The 18,873-nt window shown below is 34.6% G+C and overlaps 1 protein-coding gene across 3 annotated transcripts in view; it reads right to left on the reverse strand.

Moving 5' to 3' along the window:
* LOC127180653 (protein unc-13 homolog C) overlaps positions 1 to 18,873 on the reverse strand; it is a 167,491-nt gene that overhangs the window by 73,797 nt on the left and 74,821 nt on the right. For all 3 annotated transcript variants that reach the window (XM_051134831.1, XM_051134832.1, XM_051134830.1), the window contains exons 17-18: positions 9,907 to 10,040; positions 6,381 to 6,466 (exon numbers count right to left, since the gene is read on the reverse strand). In XM_051134831.1, the coding sequence (XP_050990788.1) occupies positions 6,381 to 6,466; positions 9,907 to 10,040 (220 nt within the window). The remainder of the gene's footprint in view (positions 1 to 6,380; positions 6,467 to 9,906; positions 10,041 to 18,873) is intronic.

Raw genomic sequence — 18,873 nt, forward strand, 5'->3', positions numbered from 1 at the left:
ACCTTATTTGATCACATTTTGATGAATTACTGTTGGACTTATCGATAAAACTATACACAAACATCTTACTCAATAGATTTTTGTGCATACTAACAGTGCAATCTATAATAAACTTGATTTACATACAACGAAAAAAGGCATGTTTGTGATGAATGACAATGACTTAACATACATATTCATTGCACACTCCCTTTCTTTTATAAAGTAGATTGCTGGTACACGGTTAATAAATAAGATTTTCACTGAATTTCCTACAAAGCAGCCATGTGTCAGATCAGCCTAACACTCTGAACCGACCTGCGAGATGGGGAATTTCACCGTGCTAATTGTGTTGAGCACACATTTTGTGCCGTTACCTGATTTGCATAATTCCTTTAGTGAATCAGGTGCTAGAACAAAGCAGAAAGCACATGCAAAATAAACTGGAGTGAATTCCCTCCTCATTATTTCTGTTTGGTGCAGCCAACAGTGCAGAAATTACACACTACATTTTTAAAGGAATAGCTCACCAAAAATAACATTTAGCAGAAAATGTCCTCACTCTCAGGTCATCCAAAACGTAGATGAGTTTGTGTCTTCACCTGATTTGGAGAAATGTGTCATCTGCTCACCAATGGATCCTCTGCAGTGAATGGGTGCCGTCAGAATGAGAGTCCAAACAGCTGATAAAAACATCACAATAATCCACAAGTAATCCACACCACTCCAGTCCATCAGTTAACATCTTAAGAAGCCAAAAGCTGCATGTTTGTAAAAAACAAATCCATTATTGAGACATTTTTTTAACTTAAAACCATTATTTACAGAGATCATAATCCATAACAATGCTCTCCTGAATCAGGAGAGAAATCTGTGCAGACTGTTAACTAGCCAAAACAGTCCAAAACAGTTTAAAACAAATATGTGGGATGATTTTGATGTGAGAGACAGGAAATTGACTACTTTTTTACTGGAGGAAGCATTTATATGGATTACAGACTAAATTTTAGTTAAAAACGTCATGTTTTTACAAACATGCAGCTTTTCTTCTCACAAGATGTCAAATGATAGACTGGAGTGGTGTGAATTACTTGTGGATTATTGTGATGTTTTTAACAGCTCTTTGGACTCTCATTTTGACAGCACCCATTCACTTCAGAGGATCCATTGGTGAGCAACTGATGCGATGCTGCATTGAGGCCTGAGGTCAAAGAGGTTTTCAGCACATTTTAATTTTTGTGCGAACTACTCCTTTAAAGCTCTGGAGGAGGATTCATCCAGACTATCAGATGAGCCTGATGTCATATGTAAATGATTCTGGGATGAGTAGATTGGTGCTCTCAGAGGGTTTATTTTAAGGGTTCATTGCCTGGCCAGGTTAAATGAGAGACACTGAGTATATGAGTCTGGGTAAGAGATAGTTCACATGCAACCCTCTGTCGGAGATGATCAAACATCTCATCTTAAACAGAAAGCTTAACGCTTATGCTCCTGCACAGTTTTCTTTGCACGCATCTTATTTGTCATGCAGATAAAACACATTCAAACCGAAAGCTAAATTGTAACCACTCAGGGGTTTTATTTAAGAAAAGACAACATGCACAACATGTCGGTTTTCTTTTGAAATATTCTTCTGCTTCAGGGTAAAATCATCTGTACACACACATACACATACTCCTGCTGTGTTGCGCGTGTGTTTTTGATGGATTTTTTTGTACAGCGTCTCTCTGGCATCCTGACATCATATGTCCATCAGATCTTCCAGCTGTGTGGATCAGTATCTCATTAACATCAGCGACACACAAGATGAGCTGTTTACTAAGTCAACCATCACTGTCACTAATGCTCATATTTAGAAAGTGATTTTAACAAACCCAGAATGATAAATGATGAACAACAAATCCCACAGATTTGATGTACATTTCTAGAGATCTGTTCTAAAATGCAACCACCCAGAATAATCTACTGGAGCTCCTAATCTGAGCCGCACAGCTGTTCGCCTGATGTCTTTTACATTAATGAACAATATGTCACACTCTGTGAGAAAAAGAAATAAGGGGAGATATATAAAGAGAGAGAGACAGAGTGAGAGGGATTGCTGGTATGCAATCACTTCATATGTGTATTTACTAGATACGGATAAATCATCATGCTAATATATGTAAAAAACCTGCCTTAGATATTCATGACATGTCATTGTGTGAAATTATTTTGCTTTAAATGTGCTGGGATAAATATATGCTGTACGCATGCAGTATATGCACTGCAAAAAGATGCTCAAACACATGCCGGACCGTATGCATGAGATCGTGTTCTTTAATCTCGGAGCGTCAGCGCTCGTCCGTTCGGGCAGGTGGCGGCTCCGGGTGGAAGAGCAGATTTGCTGTAATCCACAAGTCAGTTTTTCCACTGATAACAACCACAATAAAAAGCATGCTGACATACAAAGAAGATTTTAAAAACAGAGTTACAGCTCTGAAACCTCACTCGATTTTGAGCAGCTGCACTGAAGAAAAAAAAAAAAAAAAACAGAGAAAGAGAGCCATAAATATGTAAGTATATACATATATGTATATATATATGTATGTATATATGTGTCTATATATATATATATATATATATATATATATAGTAGTCAACATTTGAAGTGGAAAGTTGTCCTAAGACAAGAACGGGTATTGTTTTGGTGAAAGGTTTTGATCCACTTCAAATGTTGACTAGTGTATACCTGAATATTTAGATATGGCTCTCTTTCACTGTTTTTTTCTTTTTCTTTTTTTTTTTTAAATAATTATGGAGAATATAATTTCAAATAAATTGAATACATTTGAATAAATAAATTTGAAATAATTTTGAAAAAATCAATGCAAGTGAAAATCTTGCAATCTACATCTGATAAAATCTCAATTAAAAATGGCAATTTCAAACTACAAATGGCAAAACAAAATAGAATAAAATTAATAAATAATGAACAATAAATATATAATTAATAATAATTTAACAACAATAGTATATATATAAAATAATAAAATATATATATAATTAGTTATATAATTAAAAAATTAATATTATATATATAAAATATAATTTTGTACCTAAAAGAAATGAATTTATTTGTTTGTTTGTAACTCTTTTGTTTAAATTGAGATATTACCAGTTTTAAGGTTAAAGATCTTCATAAGGAACCTAAAAATTTTGGAGATTTTAATCTCTCTTAAATTTGCTAAAAAACACAATATTTCCACTACTAGCCAGTAGTGTTTGGACCATTGTAGTCCATTTATTAGACTTTAATTTCTTTAATTTCACAGACTTGTTCAATGTAAGTACTTCAATACTTTGACAATACTGCACTCATTTACAGTTGAACCAGTGAAGCTTTGCTGTTAACTGATTATTAGGTTATGAGAACGATATAACTCTCATAACTGAGGTAATAAAGTTTATCGCTCAGTCCAGCATGACACTCATTTCAGATCTGAGTACAGCAGCTGTGAACACTCACTGCTGAATATGTGCTTTTTTGGTGCGGATCCATACTGAATCAAGCTATTTTCTATTCATAACACCAAAGACGAACAGAGTTTGATCCAAGTGTGATCTAAAAGTCTTATTGTGAGTGCCAGGTTTGCTTCTAGCTTACATTTCTGTAATATTTATTTATTACATTAGCACAAAGAAGCGAATGCATGCTGGGATTTTAAAGCAGAACTGATAATGCTATTCCGTTGAGCAGAAAATGTCAATATTTTACCACCCAGTGCAGAAGGAGATCAATACAATATGATTATTTATATCTTACACAGAGAGGCTACAGAGCAAATGGGATTTGTATTTTTCATAGCCACTGTCATTTGAGATTCTAATGAGAGCATCTAAACAAAAATACAGGTTTGGGTGCGTATTACATTCGTGCTTTTATCAAAAGCGACTTATGAAAGAAGAACAAACCGTACAATACATTGTTCACAATTCGATATGGCGAGTCGATATGACTATCCCAAATCTTAAACAGCAACAATGTAAAAGTAAAAACAAACATCCAAACGCACATTGTCAAAACACAAATGCTAAATCCAAAATTGCAGGTTTTTAAATGCTAAGTCAAAAAGTTCAGACTTACAGATCAAGTGTGTGTGTTTGTGTTTATGTGCCTTAAAGCAAATGCATTCTGCCTCACATCAACGTCAACGTGTCAACACAAACTAATCTGGATTATATTCAAATGAAGAGATTTCTGAACGTGCCCTCCAGAAAAAAAACACAAATGAAAGGAAAATGAAACTGCACAAAGGTTTGAGCTTTTCTTTTCTGTGACATCTCACGTTAACATGTCAATCCATATTAAAAAAGAAATGACAGCAGAGGCTGAGAGGTGTGCGGTAACACTGTGTGTGTGTGTGTGTGTGTGTGTGTGTGTGTGTGTGTGAAATCTATAGATTGCCATTATCTCGACACCTGGTTCCTATGGCAACCTAAAGATGGTTCAGTTCAAAAAGGCTGTGTGTGTGTGTGTGTGTGCGTGTGCTGTCAAAGGTTGTGACACACACACCTCCAAGAAGAAGATATAAACGCTCAAATACCACAGAAACAGCAGCAGCAGGACATCGGCTGCAGGTCATCCCTGGTGTGTTTTATTGTGTGTGTGCAAATCTTCAGTCTGTGAGATGTGAAATTCTATTGCACTGTTTTCAATATCACTGTTCATATTGTCTGTCTTAATGGGACAAAAAAAAGAAAATCCTGTCATTTAATATGCCTCCACATGTTCCAAACCTGTACGAGTTTCTTTCTTCTGTTGAACACAAAAGAAGATATTTTGAAGAATGTGGGAAACCAAACAGTTGACGGTAGCCATTGACTTCCACAATAGTTTTTTTCCAGGGCTCCAGACTCCGACCATGTTTTCTGTCTGTGCGACTAAATTTTGTAAGCGGTTGCACTGGCACGACCACCACATTGTTCAACTCATAAGAGCTGCTATTTCTGTTAAATATGAGAAAGGACAAGCATAACAAAAAAGCGCTACTCGTTTTAGCTGCACAGTGTGGACCGTTTATCAGCTCAGACCGCAACGCGAACAAACGTGTCCGAGCCCAGAACTTACTACTTACTCGGGATACTGGATAAGGAAGCATCAAAATAATTTAGCAGTAATTATAGTAAAAATAATGATTCTACAGAAAAAAGTACAAAAGACTCAACTATTCAGGCTCACAGTTTTCGAAAATTCAGTATGATATAAGATCAAAACCAAATTCCTTGTGACATACTTTTTTATAATGTACTGCAGTCTCTAAAAGTGTGCTCATGAATTAACAGTGTATTTAAATGATTTATGAAAGATACAGAAGATTAAAGAGTGCATTAGAAAGCATTATGAAAACCTTAAAAAATGCATTATACAGGTTTCATGAAATTAAAAACGCTGTCTTTAAAGGTTTGCGTTAGCTTTATTTAAAAGTAACAGAAGCCTATGGCATGTCCTCAATGAGAATGTGAGTTTGAATCAGAGGGAATTGCCTTTTAAATGATCTACTGTCGTGTGTGTGTGTGGGTGTTTGTGTGTGGAGGAGAGAATAACCTTGCAGTTCATTCACCTTTTACTTTCAAGAACAGTTTTGTGTCTGTGTGTGTGTCCTTTTATTCTCTCAACTTTCAAAAGCAGACAATCTGTGGTCAGAAGCACAGCAGACTGTGTGTGTGTGTGTGCGTGTCTGTGTGTGTCTCAGCCTTTGACAGCAGACCATCTGTGGTTTGAATCAAATATCACAGGTGAATCTGAATCCTAGAAAGTTTGTTCCAAATTTATTTTTGAAACACTGAAGCCAAACTGTCCTACTGCCATCAGCATCAAACAACACATAACAACACTCCTTGAAGAGTCTGTATCACATTTGCATTTACATTTATCCAAAGCCACTCACAATAGAAATTTAATTTTAATGTAGTTTGCAGACATACTGAACACAGAGCTTCCTCTCCAGTCCAGCCAGATCAAATTTGCAGAAACAACTTATTCGAAAGCATGGTGATGACATCACCGCTCATTAACATATGACCGCCCATTTTACATATCATTACATTTACTGTTCCTGGTTCAAGGAAATGTTATAGGTGCGTTATAGGGAGACTTCAGACAAACTGCTGCCAAACCAAATAATATTGCTCCTTGAAAAGCATGAAAGAGGCTGCAGAAAGAGCCAAACATAAACCTACATCACATATGGCGTTTCTCAAACACTCGGGCCAAGTGTGATGTAAAACCAGCTTGAGTTCTGCTCGGAAACAATCGATCTGTGACATGTGTTGCTCTCAGATCTGAACAGAAACACAGTCAGAAGTAAAAACACGCCAACAACCCCACAGAGACGGTAAAAACCGGAGCAGAAGAAACTCACCCTCCATTGCGTACTTCATATCCATGGCGAAGAGAGTCCACATGATTTCAGCACTAATTCTACCCATATTCAACTCTTGAGGGAACCTGAAAGTAAATAAAACACAGACTTTGTTACAACAGTACAGTTATGCATTTATCATCACTCCATCCTGATCTAGTAGTCCTTGTCTAGACCTAGGTGTACCTCATATATTCAGCAATGAATTCAAATTAATTACTTTAAAAATGAGACATTTATTTTATATTTAGAAACACAAAATAAACAAATAATTCTAAAAAAAAATCTATATTTTAAAAAAGTGATTCAAATTAAAAATTATTGTATTAAAAACTCCATAAATAAATAAAGAAAACATTAAATGTAAGAATGAATAATAAATAAGTGCTTGAAATTTTGAAATGAATGCAATAACACATTTAGTATATATTTTAATTAATTTTTTATTGGAATTTTTTTTATTATAAATTACAAAAATAAAAAAAAACATTACATGAAAGTGAGATAAATAAATAATTGATTGAAATTGGTTAAATATATATTTTAATGAATTTTTACTCAAATACTTTTTAGAAATTCCTAAAGAAAGAAAGAAAGAAGAAAGAAAGAAAATGAATAATAAATAAGTGTTTATAAATAAAATGAATACTGTAATCCATAAATAATCCATAAATAAATAAGTGTTTGAAATTTGTTAAATATATATTTTAATGAATTTTTTTTAATGAAATTTTTACTAGAATAATTTTTAGAAATTCCTAAAGAAAGAAAGAAAGAAAGAAAGAAAGAAAAAGAATAATAAATAAGTGTTTAAAAATGAAATGAATACTATAATCCAGCATTTCAAGCAGAGTCAGTTCTAGAGGTCTAGTCTAGGTTTTGGAGTTTCTGGTCACTCCACCTCTGAATCTCCATTCACTACTTAACACACAAACCCTCTTAAAAACACCTGTATTCCTGACACAGATGTAACTGATCATATGACAAGAATCCAGTTAGAAACACATCCTTCCACCACTATGACAAAGAGAAGAGAGGCCTGTAAAAGGGTCCTGCCCCGCTTTTACACGCATGTGTGTTTTCCACATACGAGCACATTCTGCCTACGACCACCAATTCCATCCCATCACACGCGCTGTTTCCATGGCAACCGCCGCCGTACCGTATCAGGGAGTGAAGCGATCAGTCCTCTGCTCTCCCCCACTGATCAAAAACAATCTCAGATCAATCTACACCAGACCCAACCCGCTTTAATTGCTTTAGGAGCGACAGAAGCAGCTCTCAGAGATGGACACATACGGATGCAGATGAACACAGGATGATCATAAACTCTCATAGTGATGGAAGGACGCGTTCCTAACCGAGTCATTTACTACGCTACATTTAATGAGAATCTCTCGCTCTGAATGATTCTTTGCTCTGACAGATTCTTTGCTCTGACAGATTCTGTGCTGTAAAAATGAATTTTAGACTTTTATAAAGCACCAAAATCCAATTTGGTTCTCAAATCTTTAGGGCTGACCCTCCACACTGTCATTTTGCAAATAATGAACCAGATCCATTTGTTCAGATAATACTACAGCAGTAACTTAAATTCAGCATGAAACATCGTTCACAAGCCATTTTGCTATAAAGTGATTTATTACGCAAAACTGCTTTAATATGTTAGGATGTTTCTTGAGCAGCAAATAAGCATATTAGAATGATTTCTGAAGCATCATGCGACACTGAAGACTGGAATAATGATGCTGAAATTCAGCTTTGATCACAGCTATAAATTACAATTTACAATATATTCACATAGAAAATAGCTATTTTAAATCAAAATAATATATCACATTTTTACTGTATAAATAAATGCAGCCTTAGTGAGCAGAAGAGACATCTTTCAAAAGCATTAAAAATTCTTACCAAACTATTAGTGTAAGCTTTTGAGGCATTGCTGTAATTCACATATTTATGTCGTTTGTGTGTGTGTGTGCGTGTGTGTGTGAAATTGCACACACATTTCACATCATTTATTACTTTGGGAAAGAGTGCATTCAGATGAAGCTCGAGATGATATTTTATGCACGACATTTGAAAAATGCCTCATCCCTAATAATGAAAACCTGAAATCCAATCCTTTCCAAAAGTTCAAAGCTTTCTATGAATGTGTTTTGGATTTGTTTTCTGCTGCCTGTTGAAACAAAGATTTATTTCCTTTATTTCAGAGTTTGTGTGGCAGTGCTGTACTAATATTCCTCCAATATTCTGCTCAGAGGTTGTTCTAAACAAATACCAAATAATTCAGCACAAATCTCTGAACCCACACACTCCATCCATAATTTATTTTCTAACATAAACCTCAATGTACTATCTGATGTTGGTAAACTTTATACATTAATAAATATACGATCATTGTTTAAAAATCTCACAATGAATTGATAGAATGTTCATTACTCAAAACAAGACATGATGTCAACTGTGATTGGTTTGTCGTTGCAACATAATCTTGCATTATATGTTGATTCTTGTGTGCAGTAAAGCGAGTCTGATGCTGAATTTAATCCTAAAACAAAACAGTGAAACAACTTATTTTGCCCGTAACAGACAGGTTTGTCTCCAATTTAGAGAAAACAACCAACATCAAATCAGTTAAAACTCAATCAAAACATTAAATCAGTCATTTTTCTCAGATGCAGAGTTGCTGCATTTTGTTTTTGAAGAGCAGTGTGATTTCCAAGCAACGCTAGTTTTTCTCTTCAGTATTTAATCAAGAGCAAAATTAATGACCCTATAAGTCCAGTAACATCTCACATACTCAGACTACTGCAAAAGGTGAGTAAAAAGATAAGAGAGAGTTGAATAAACAGAAACACTTGAAGCGAATCGAGGGATCTCTAGGTTTGTCCAAGATGCTGAATTATTCACAACTAATGCCTGCCTGTGAATTTCTGTTGGAGAATAGCTATCGATGTCTATTTTGCGCACATACACACACACACGTACGTCACATATTGCATTTCATTGCAATGTCCTTATAAAATACTGCAATCCACACTTTCAGAACACCCCAAAATCATCATAGAACAAAGGAAAGATTTCAATGCTCAGACATTGCTCTTTTATATCTCTGGAGATTCTCAGTATCAACTTTGTCTCAGATGTTTTTGAGTGCACAGCTTTAAAACGAATATAGTCAGATCATTTGATCGAAGAAGAATTTAACGAGAAATGGTCAAGTTCATACAGAGATCTCTGATCTTTTGGTTGCTAAAGTGTCTTGGAAAATCTGAAATCTTGCTTTGCTTTGCAAACATTCCTTGGCTCGCTTATTGAAACAGACCCTGTCAGTCATCTGGGAAGCTCTTCATTTAATCTCGCTGCTGTCTAGGAGAAAAAACTCAGATAATATATATAATATGTTACATATATTATGAGCTATCTGCAATGAGCTATTGCAGTTTTTCTTTCTTGTGGGAAAAACAGCAACATATGAAACAAATGCATTCGGACGGCTTCACAGTGTGTGTGTGATACGTACTGGTTAATGATGGGTGTGTAGGCCATTCTGTCCTCATCAATTACAGACACCATCAACGTGATCAGTTTGGGCCAGAAGTCCAGGTTCTTGATGGACGGACCCTGTTCCTCGCGAGGCAGTTCCTGCTTCTTAGCCTGCAAAGACAGAGAGACAAAAGATTAATACAGATAATGAATATCTCTCCGTTTCCCCCTATGTGTTTAGAGTTTAAATAATTCAGTCCAGTTAACTGATGGGATAGAGGCAGATCTGAGCACTCGGCACTCCGGTTAAGTGTTTTTGCTTCATAAGACACATTTTATTAGGTGGTGCCAACACACACACGGAGGACTCTGGTCTCTGATTAAAATCATTATACTCAACACATTCGTATTTAGTGTTTCCTACCCTTTAAGCTCATTAATGTCTTCATTAATGATGTCAATTATGCAGTTTTGCAACAACTCCAGCCAAACCATTTACTAAAGATACTCTCGCAGACTAGTAGAAAAGAATACTAGTCTGTTTAGACTGGTAACTAACTCAGTGGTTCTTAAACAGCAGACCTCAAGATGGCTTAAATTGGTTTAAAAATAGACATAACAAGCTTTACAAAAAAAAGCTAAAACAAATGAAAATAATGATTTTTGTTTTGTTTTGTTTTAATCTTAATCCTTACGCAGTAAATCACACACAGTAGAAGTCATGTAAATGCATTGGTTAAGAAGAGAGGGATCCCTGAGAAACATTCAGCTCCTGAAATTAAATTATTTTAATTACTTACTTATTATAATCTATAGTCGTAGTTTCTGTAAATTAAAAACAAATAAACAAGCAAAACCTTGTCATTAGTGCAGATGTAGCAGAGGAAAGCTATTAGTCACTTGAATATAATGTGAATATAAAGTGGGACATCTTGGAGTCAGGTTGAGAAGTACTGCTCTAACTCATAAATAAAACATGTAATCACAATAAAGAACACTATTAGGAAATATCAAGAAGTTGCAATGGATCTTAAAAGTCAAAATTACAAGGTAACCCATGACATCCATCAAGCGAAGCCAAGGTAAACAGGATGTTTAACAAAAATAAAATAAAATAAAATAAAATACTGGGAAAAAATAAATGGGCATTACATACAAGGGAGGATTCAGGTGAATTCAAGTTTGCTAAAATAATGCCCTAAAAACTTTTGGCTGTTGGCACATCCAATAATCTGCGCAGCCTGGGTGACATCAGGAGGAAAGAAAGGTCATTTCAGAGGTGGAGCAATTACATTTTGATAAAAGATTGCAAAGATGAACTAGACTGTTTTTCAAGGTCCAGTATGTGCACTTCAAACAAGGAAAAGGAAAAGGCTCACAAGCCAAGGCCAAACAAAAAGATTTATGAATTGTGCAAAATTAAACCAGGAATGTGCTCTACAAAAGTAAAAAGTATTAAAAAAATTTCCTACAATGTCTGACATTTTTGTTCAAGTTCCCCCTCATAATCTTTCCTCACACTTAACAGGAGTTTTTGTCTCGCTCTACGACTGCATTTCTGCCATTTCACATAACCTGAGACAGATTGACAGCTACAACATTAGTGTTTAACATCGAATAAGCTGTGAAACACGCACTTATATCAGAAGTAGACTGTAAGTGCATTCAAACAGAACATCTCTGCTGAACTTGCTCTCAAGATTTCTTGACCATAGCAACACCAAGGTCATGGGTTTGATTCCCAGGGAACGCGTACCCTGGATAAACTACAAACCTTGAATGCACGTAAGTCACATTGGAAAAATGCACCTGCCAAATGCATAAACGGGAATTCCACACTTACATTCTAAACAAATATACACAAGACATTAAAGATGCACTGAAATAACAGAATGTAGGAATTGTAAATCCAAAGAAATCACCATTCAGTGCGCATCTTTAGTGCTCACATAGCTCACATGACATCAGCTATTACACCGTGAGAGTGATTGGCTGAATTACAGGTGCCACCATCTCTTGGCACACAGGTCAGAGTTTACCCCGGGGGGATGTTTGTTTATCATGGATCTGGATGGTAAAATCAGCACTCTCACTTCACTCCCCCTGCCTCTCCCACAATGCACTTCTGTCTGACATCAGGCCAGGCTTATTTGATGGACAACTGGGCACCATGCCAGGTTTATTTCGGGCATCACACCAGGCTGTCTTCCACGGCAAGACAATTCTCAGTGAAACACGAGAGCTTTGGAATTCTGTGGTCTCTGGAAATTCTAGAATTAGATTCCTGTAGCACTGTGGGAAATTTGTGAGCTGGAGCTGTCTATGGTACTGAAGAAATAGTTACTATGCTGATGCGCTGTCCATGGTACTGAAGCATTATACATGGTGCCGATTTGCTGTCCATGGTTCTGAAACGTTGTTCACAGTGTTGCTTCGCTGTCCATGGTGCTGAAATGTTATTCACTGTTGATTTGCTGCGCATGGTGCTGCAACATGGAATGGAATCTTTCTATTCATCCAAGAATTCTTGAAAAATTGTAAAAATGTATCACAGAATCACTAGAATAACTTCTGAATGATCATGTGACACTGAAGACTGGAGTAATGACTGCTGAAAATCCAGCTTTTCATCACAGGAATAAATTATATTTTAAAATATATTACAACAGAAAGCAGCTATTTAAATTTTTAAAAATATTTTACATTTTTACTGTATTTTAGATCAAATAAATGGAGTACGCAGAAGTACGCAGAAGAGACTACACACACATGCATACTGAATTAATTTTAGATGTTGATATACTCATGTATTTATCTGTTTGATGTCAGAGCGACTTGCAAGAAATCTGATTTCTCAGCATGTGTCTTTTTAAGAGTCAGTTTACAGAAATATATTAAAACAGTCGATTTTGCATTTACTAAAGAGGGTAAAAATGCATAATGGAACATGCACTAAACATGCTTTGTGCCACATTACGTCCTACAGTGCACATAAGAAAAAATAACTGCTGTGTGTTTTTGTACAACAACAAGGTTTTTTCTCCCCTTCTCGCGAGCATGGTATTTCCTGTGAAGCCACAGCAGCAAGTGCTTCATTAGTCAGTCGTCTTATCTTAAGCACCACACAGTTGAACACAAAAACCTGTGTGTGTGTGTGTACTAGTCTACATTTACTGTAAGTCCAGCAGTAATATACTGTGCATGCATGCATATATAAGCTCTGTTGGAGCCTAATAAGTGACTCATAAGAGACTTTCTTGCTGACGTCTGTTGTGCATACAGGTCAGTATGTGGCACATGAGCGTGCAAAACACAGTTTTACTGAAGGAAAAAGCATCTCCTTGAGGGCGTTGAGTAATATGTGCTGAATTAGATTAAAGTCAGAGAAGGAGTACTACACCAGCTCAAACTCCTCTACTGCTGCATCTGTAGGATGAGAGAAACACCTCTCCTCGATTCATGAATGTGGAACAGCAGGATACATTACATTACAAACAAAAGATGAGGAGTAACATTTACAGAGCTAAAACACCACACATAGCAACAACCAGAATGCCTAAGGAGATACATAGAAACACGCTGGCAATGACCCACAACATTCTAGAATTGCAACAGCAGATTTTGCACAAGTAAACACAAATCACATGTTCTTCAGAAGATATAAGTGTCTAGTTATTGAATTCATTCCTCTTGAACGTCTGTTTGGACCATTTACACTTGACATTGATCTTGCTTTATTTACTCTGTCTGTGTGTGTATGTGTGTGTGTCACATCTCTAATGCAAGTTCACATCAACTATGACAAGAAAGAGTGCCCACATCTGCCTGTCATCACATTGAGACAGAAGTGAGGTCATCACTACGAGACAAAGGACATCACACACACACACGACACACTCTCCACTCAAAGACTATTTCTCATGCAGCTGAGTCACTCCACCCAAACGTGAGATTAAATGAGGGATGAATTCTCCTCAGGGCGCGCGAGTGAGTGTGTGTGTGTATTAGATGGTGTAAGAGAACTGATTGTTGTGAAACAGAGGATTAAATTCCAGTGCAGAAGATGAAGGATATGGAAAGATAAATATTTTATCCTTATTTTGTGAGCGTGTGTCTGTAGGTTGCGTATTTTGAATTAGAAATGAGATACAGATCATTTTCTCAATTGTATCTATAAAAAAAAAAAAAGCATGGATTGCAATTATAATGGATTAAATGAGAAAGTTTTATATCATATTGTTATATAATATATTTCCTTTCCTCGTCTTCTTGTGTATACTTAATCAATGCATGTTCTTTCAACTAAAGATGTTTGCCTTTTGAAATCATTAATGCTCAATTATATAAGTAGGAACAAGATTTGACTAGATCGTGAAAAGTGGCCGGTAGAAGTTTGGCACTCATTGGCTGAACTGACATTAGCTGCAAAAAGAAAGCAAATTATTACACAATGATCACAAAGACAAACATCAGGCTTCGGAATAGAAAAAAATATGCAAATAAAGGAAAAAGAATAGTGAAACGCTTTCTATTTTATTAGGTTGCAAACAGTGTTTGATGTTGGATTGCTACCAAAAACGAATCCATTACATTACATATTCATGCATTTGGAAGATGCTTTTATGCAAAATTTAATCCACCTCGACACAAATCAGTGTGATGACATACATAGAGATAGCATGATGCTCTGTGTGCTGATACTCCCTCTGCTGACACATAATGGATTCTCCCGTCCTCATCCTCCCCTCTGGATGAAGATGGGCCGCTCCAAGCGCTCTCTGTCTTTCTGTGGTTATTTTCTTCCCTCAGTAGAATGTGTGTGTTTGGTGATTGTCTGTGGTGAACTGAGGCCCTGCAGCGGTTCTCGAGTCATTTCATTCTGAGCTGAAGATCTTCATGCAGATCTCATCTTAAGCCTTATTTTAGGTTGTTCTTTCATTGCTCATGAGACTAAACGTCAACATGAAACAGCGTTTTACAATCCTATCATAAATCTGAGCACAGTTTGAGACATCGTTGAGATCCCTTCTGAAACTATAAAGGAAACACGTGAGATTATCAGGGTCTTTTTGTCAGAAACACTATCTCTACTAAAAGATAATCCACATTTAAGCTTTAAAACTAAACGTTATTTATTTACATGTATAAATTTGTGGGTTGGCATGTTTCTGATGTACAAGGATGTTCCCTGAAGCTCTTGGTGTTTAGATGTAAAATATATCTCTATAATCATCTAAAACACACGCCGGTCCTCTGCATATCACTGTAATTAGCTCTTAACTCTAATTAAAAGGTGCACTGAGGGCTTTGCATTATTGCAGGTTTCTAGTGATGTTCTTTTAGGTGTGAGTTTAACATGCATTAAATAAATCACATCTACCTGCTCTGCTAATTGCTGCTTTTGCAATATGCGATTCTTTTATTCATAGAACATAAATGCAAATATAAAGTGGTTTATCTGTAAAGTGGTGAATCTCTTGAGAACAACAGGCCATATTCATCCCAAAAGTCAACCAATAGGGAAAAAAAGAAATAATACTACTAATAATAACAATTTTGCATAAAAAGACACTGATTTTAGTCACTATTTTTGTGTTGTGACATCATTTTCATGACAATTAAGCCTAATCTGATTACTGTAATGCATCCAGAATTTGAGTTTCCATTTTTTTTAAACAGTGGTTCACAAGACTGTAATAAAGCATTTTTTAGTCTTTATTTCTTTATGCAAAATCAGATTATTTTCCCCCTTTTTTGGAAGGTCAAATAGAAAATGTAATATATATATATATATATACATATACATATATAATAATAACAAAAAAATACATATATAATTATTAAAATTCATTATTATAATTATAATTCATTATTTTATAATATTTAATTATGAACTGTTATATTTTATTACAATTATACATACATACATAAATTCCTTTGTTATGAATAATACAAATGTAATTAATTGTCATGAAAATAATAAAATAGCCTTGATTTCTTTATTAAATTTTTTTTCCCCTTTTTTTCAAAGGTCAAATAGAAAATATAATGACTGAAAACACTATATAATTGTAATAAAGTATTTTTTCATATAAATTAACATTAAAGTGTTAATATTATTTAATTCTAAATTATGATATATCATTAGAATGTATAAATCGAGTTTCATACTTATAAACAATAAAAATGTAATTAATTTTCATGCCAAATCTCAAAATAGAAAATAGAAAATACACCTAAATCGTTTGTAAAGGCATCTGATAATAATCCAAAATAAAATGTGAAAAAAATGTATCAACGGCCCACAAAAACAAAAATTTATTTGCAACATTTGGCTCAATCGACACACACAAAATGCACAATAAAAAAAAAAACTTTTTGCAAAAAGTTTTGCAATGATGCAAGTTTGAGTATGTGTCTGATTTATACATTCTTTTTTTGGAAGCTGAAATATGACTTGTATATGTTCTTGACTGTTTTTTCTGTCTGTTTGTAATCTCTTTATCTGTGTGAATATTCTGCCAGTTGTTCTGACTCACTGCGTCTCATCTTATTTCCACCAACCATGCGTCTTTGTTCTTTTCCAGTCCTCATGTTTCCACGGATCTCCCTCACTCACATCACACTAACAGGATTTGGTTGTTTCCCGCGCACGTGTCTTAAGAGCTTTTTGACATGATTATATAACATACCAACCCACTTCTCAGAGTGATGCTGCTATATTTTATATATAAGACTTCCGGAGATGGAACATTTCATTGTGCCCCAAATAAAACCCTGTTTTCCTCTCCATGGGGCCTTTGCCTCATTTGAACAAGAAGATGGGTCAGTTCCGCTCCAAAAGCCACTAAAAATAAAGCTCTTCACTAGCGAGAGTGAAGCTCTGGTAATTTTAGCTGCGCTGTGTTCGGGGAATCCGTGCTGTTATTTAGGGCTGATAAAGTTCTCTGGGCGCCGCTGCTGTCTGCGAGCACATGAGCTATACGTTTGAGTTCAGTGGCTGTGGACGAGCATCTGTCTTACAGACTGAAGCAATGCTGACCGTCCTGCCCTCCAGAGCTCCATAAATGTATGAACAGAAAAAGAGGATTTCTGCAGGGCAGGATCAGTGTTATCACCAACTACAAAAACATTAAAATAACACTGAAATAAAACAGAAATATTAGATGAAAATGTTTTTAAAAAAATGGAAATTAGATGGAAAAAAAAAAGTAAGTTGATGTTAAACTGCTAAAATGACTAGCTAAATGAAATAAAATATAAAATAAAATATATAAACTAATAAAAATGACAAAGCAAATAAAAAATATTAAATAAAAAAAAAATTAAAATGACTTAATCTAAAATTAAAATTAAAAGAATTAACATAAAAAGCTATATATATATATAGGCTGTCAAATGATTAATCATGATTAATCACATACAAAATAAAAGTTGAGTTTGCCTAATATATGTGTGTGTACTGTGTGTAATTATTATGTGTATATATAAATACACACAAACTAATGTATATATCTAAGAGAAATGTTATTTATGTAAAAACATATGTATTTATATATAATATAAATTCTATAAAAAATATAATAAATACATACATAATACATAATAAATACATACACTTTTTCAAATAATCCCTAATATATTCCTATAAAATTAAATATATATATATATATGTATGTATATGTATAATATGTATGCCTAATTAAAAAAAACATACTATAATAGTATACAATTACTAAAACCCAGACTGAAACAAAAAAAGCTAAATGGCTAAAAAAAAAAATTTTTAAATTACTAAAACTTGAATTAAAATGAAAACTGAAAATATAAAAAAGTTACAGGTTAAAAGCTACATTATTTTTTTTTAATACTATAATAGTATACAATTTCTAAAACTTAAACTGAAAAAAAAAAAAAACTAAATGGATATATAAAAGAAAATAGTACAAATAAAAAAAATGCACATAACAAAATTACTAAAACGTAAATTAAAGTGAAAACTGAAAATATAAAAAATAAAGTTATATTATTAAATATTACACTATAATAGTATAAAATTGCTAGAATTAAAACTGAAATAAAAATAATTGTAAATGTAATTTTTTTTTAATCCAAATAGTAAAATGATAAAATGATTCATATAAAATTACTAAAACTTGAACTAAAATAAAATAAAATCTGAAAATATTCAAATATGTATAAATGCTCTTAAATCTCACTTATATATTTGGATCTATTATTATTATTATTAATACTATTATTTAAACCGTGTCAGCAGCATGGTGAGAATAAAATGAATAAAAAACACTTTATGTAAATGTAAGATTAATACAAGAGAAAACTTGGAATAAACTGTATCACATGAATCATGTGATTTTCTGTGCTGTTGGAGGTTGGCACGACCTGTTCAAGATCTAGAAAAGTTCATTGTGAATATTCTGCAAAAAAAAAAAACTAATTTCTTGTTTCACCGAAGAAAGAAGACTATTCAAAACAACATGAGGGTGAGTAAATGATGACAGACATTTCATGTTTGGTGAACTATCCCTCTATAAACCTTACAAATCAATGAAACACTGACACAAGAAACAATCTGAAGCACATTTGGGCAGTTGAGGGAGTGAAAACACCACGGCTAGAGTTTTTTATGACACTTTTGGCAGGCGTGACACTGTGACGGAGGATGCTGGGGTCAGCGCATCAGATCATGTTGTGTGCGAGTTCGCGAGTGTGTGTGTCGTGCAAACGGACCATGAGAAATTCTGCTGTCGTGTCTGACTAGAGGGATCAGATCGAAGTGACATCACACACATACAGACACACACACACACACACACACACACACACACACACACAGCAACAGCAGCAGAAATAAACAGTGTCACAACACTGCATGTACTTTACAACCGGGGTGAGGAGAGAGACGCTCTCTTACAGCGAGGAAACACCCGAACACTCCACACAATCAGATGTCATTGCTAAGAAAATGCACTGCAAGGTGGCA

Source organism: Labeo rohita, chromosome 18 (genome assembly GCF_022985175.1).
Source record: "Labeo rohita strain BAU-BD-2019 chromosome 18, IGBB_LRoh.1.0, whole genome shotgun sequence".
Lineage (NCBI taxonomy): Eukaryota > Metazoa > Chordata > Actinopteri > Cypriniformes > Cyprinidae > Labeo > Labeo rohita.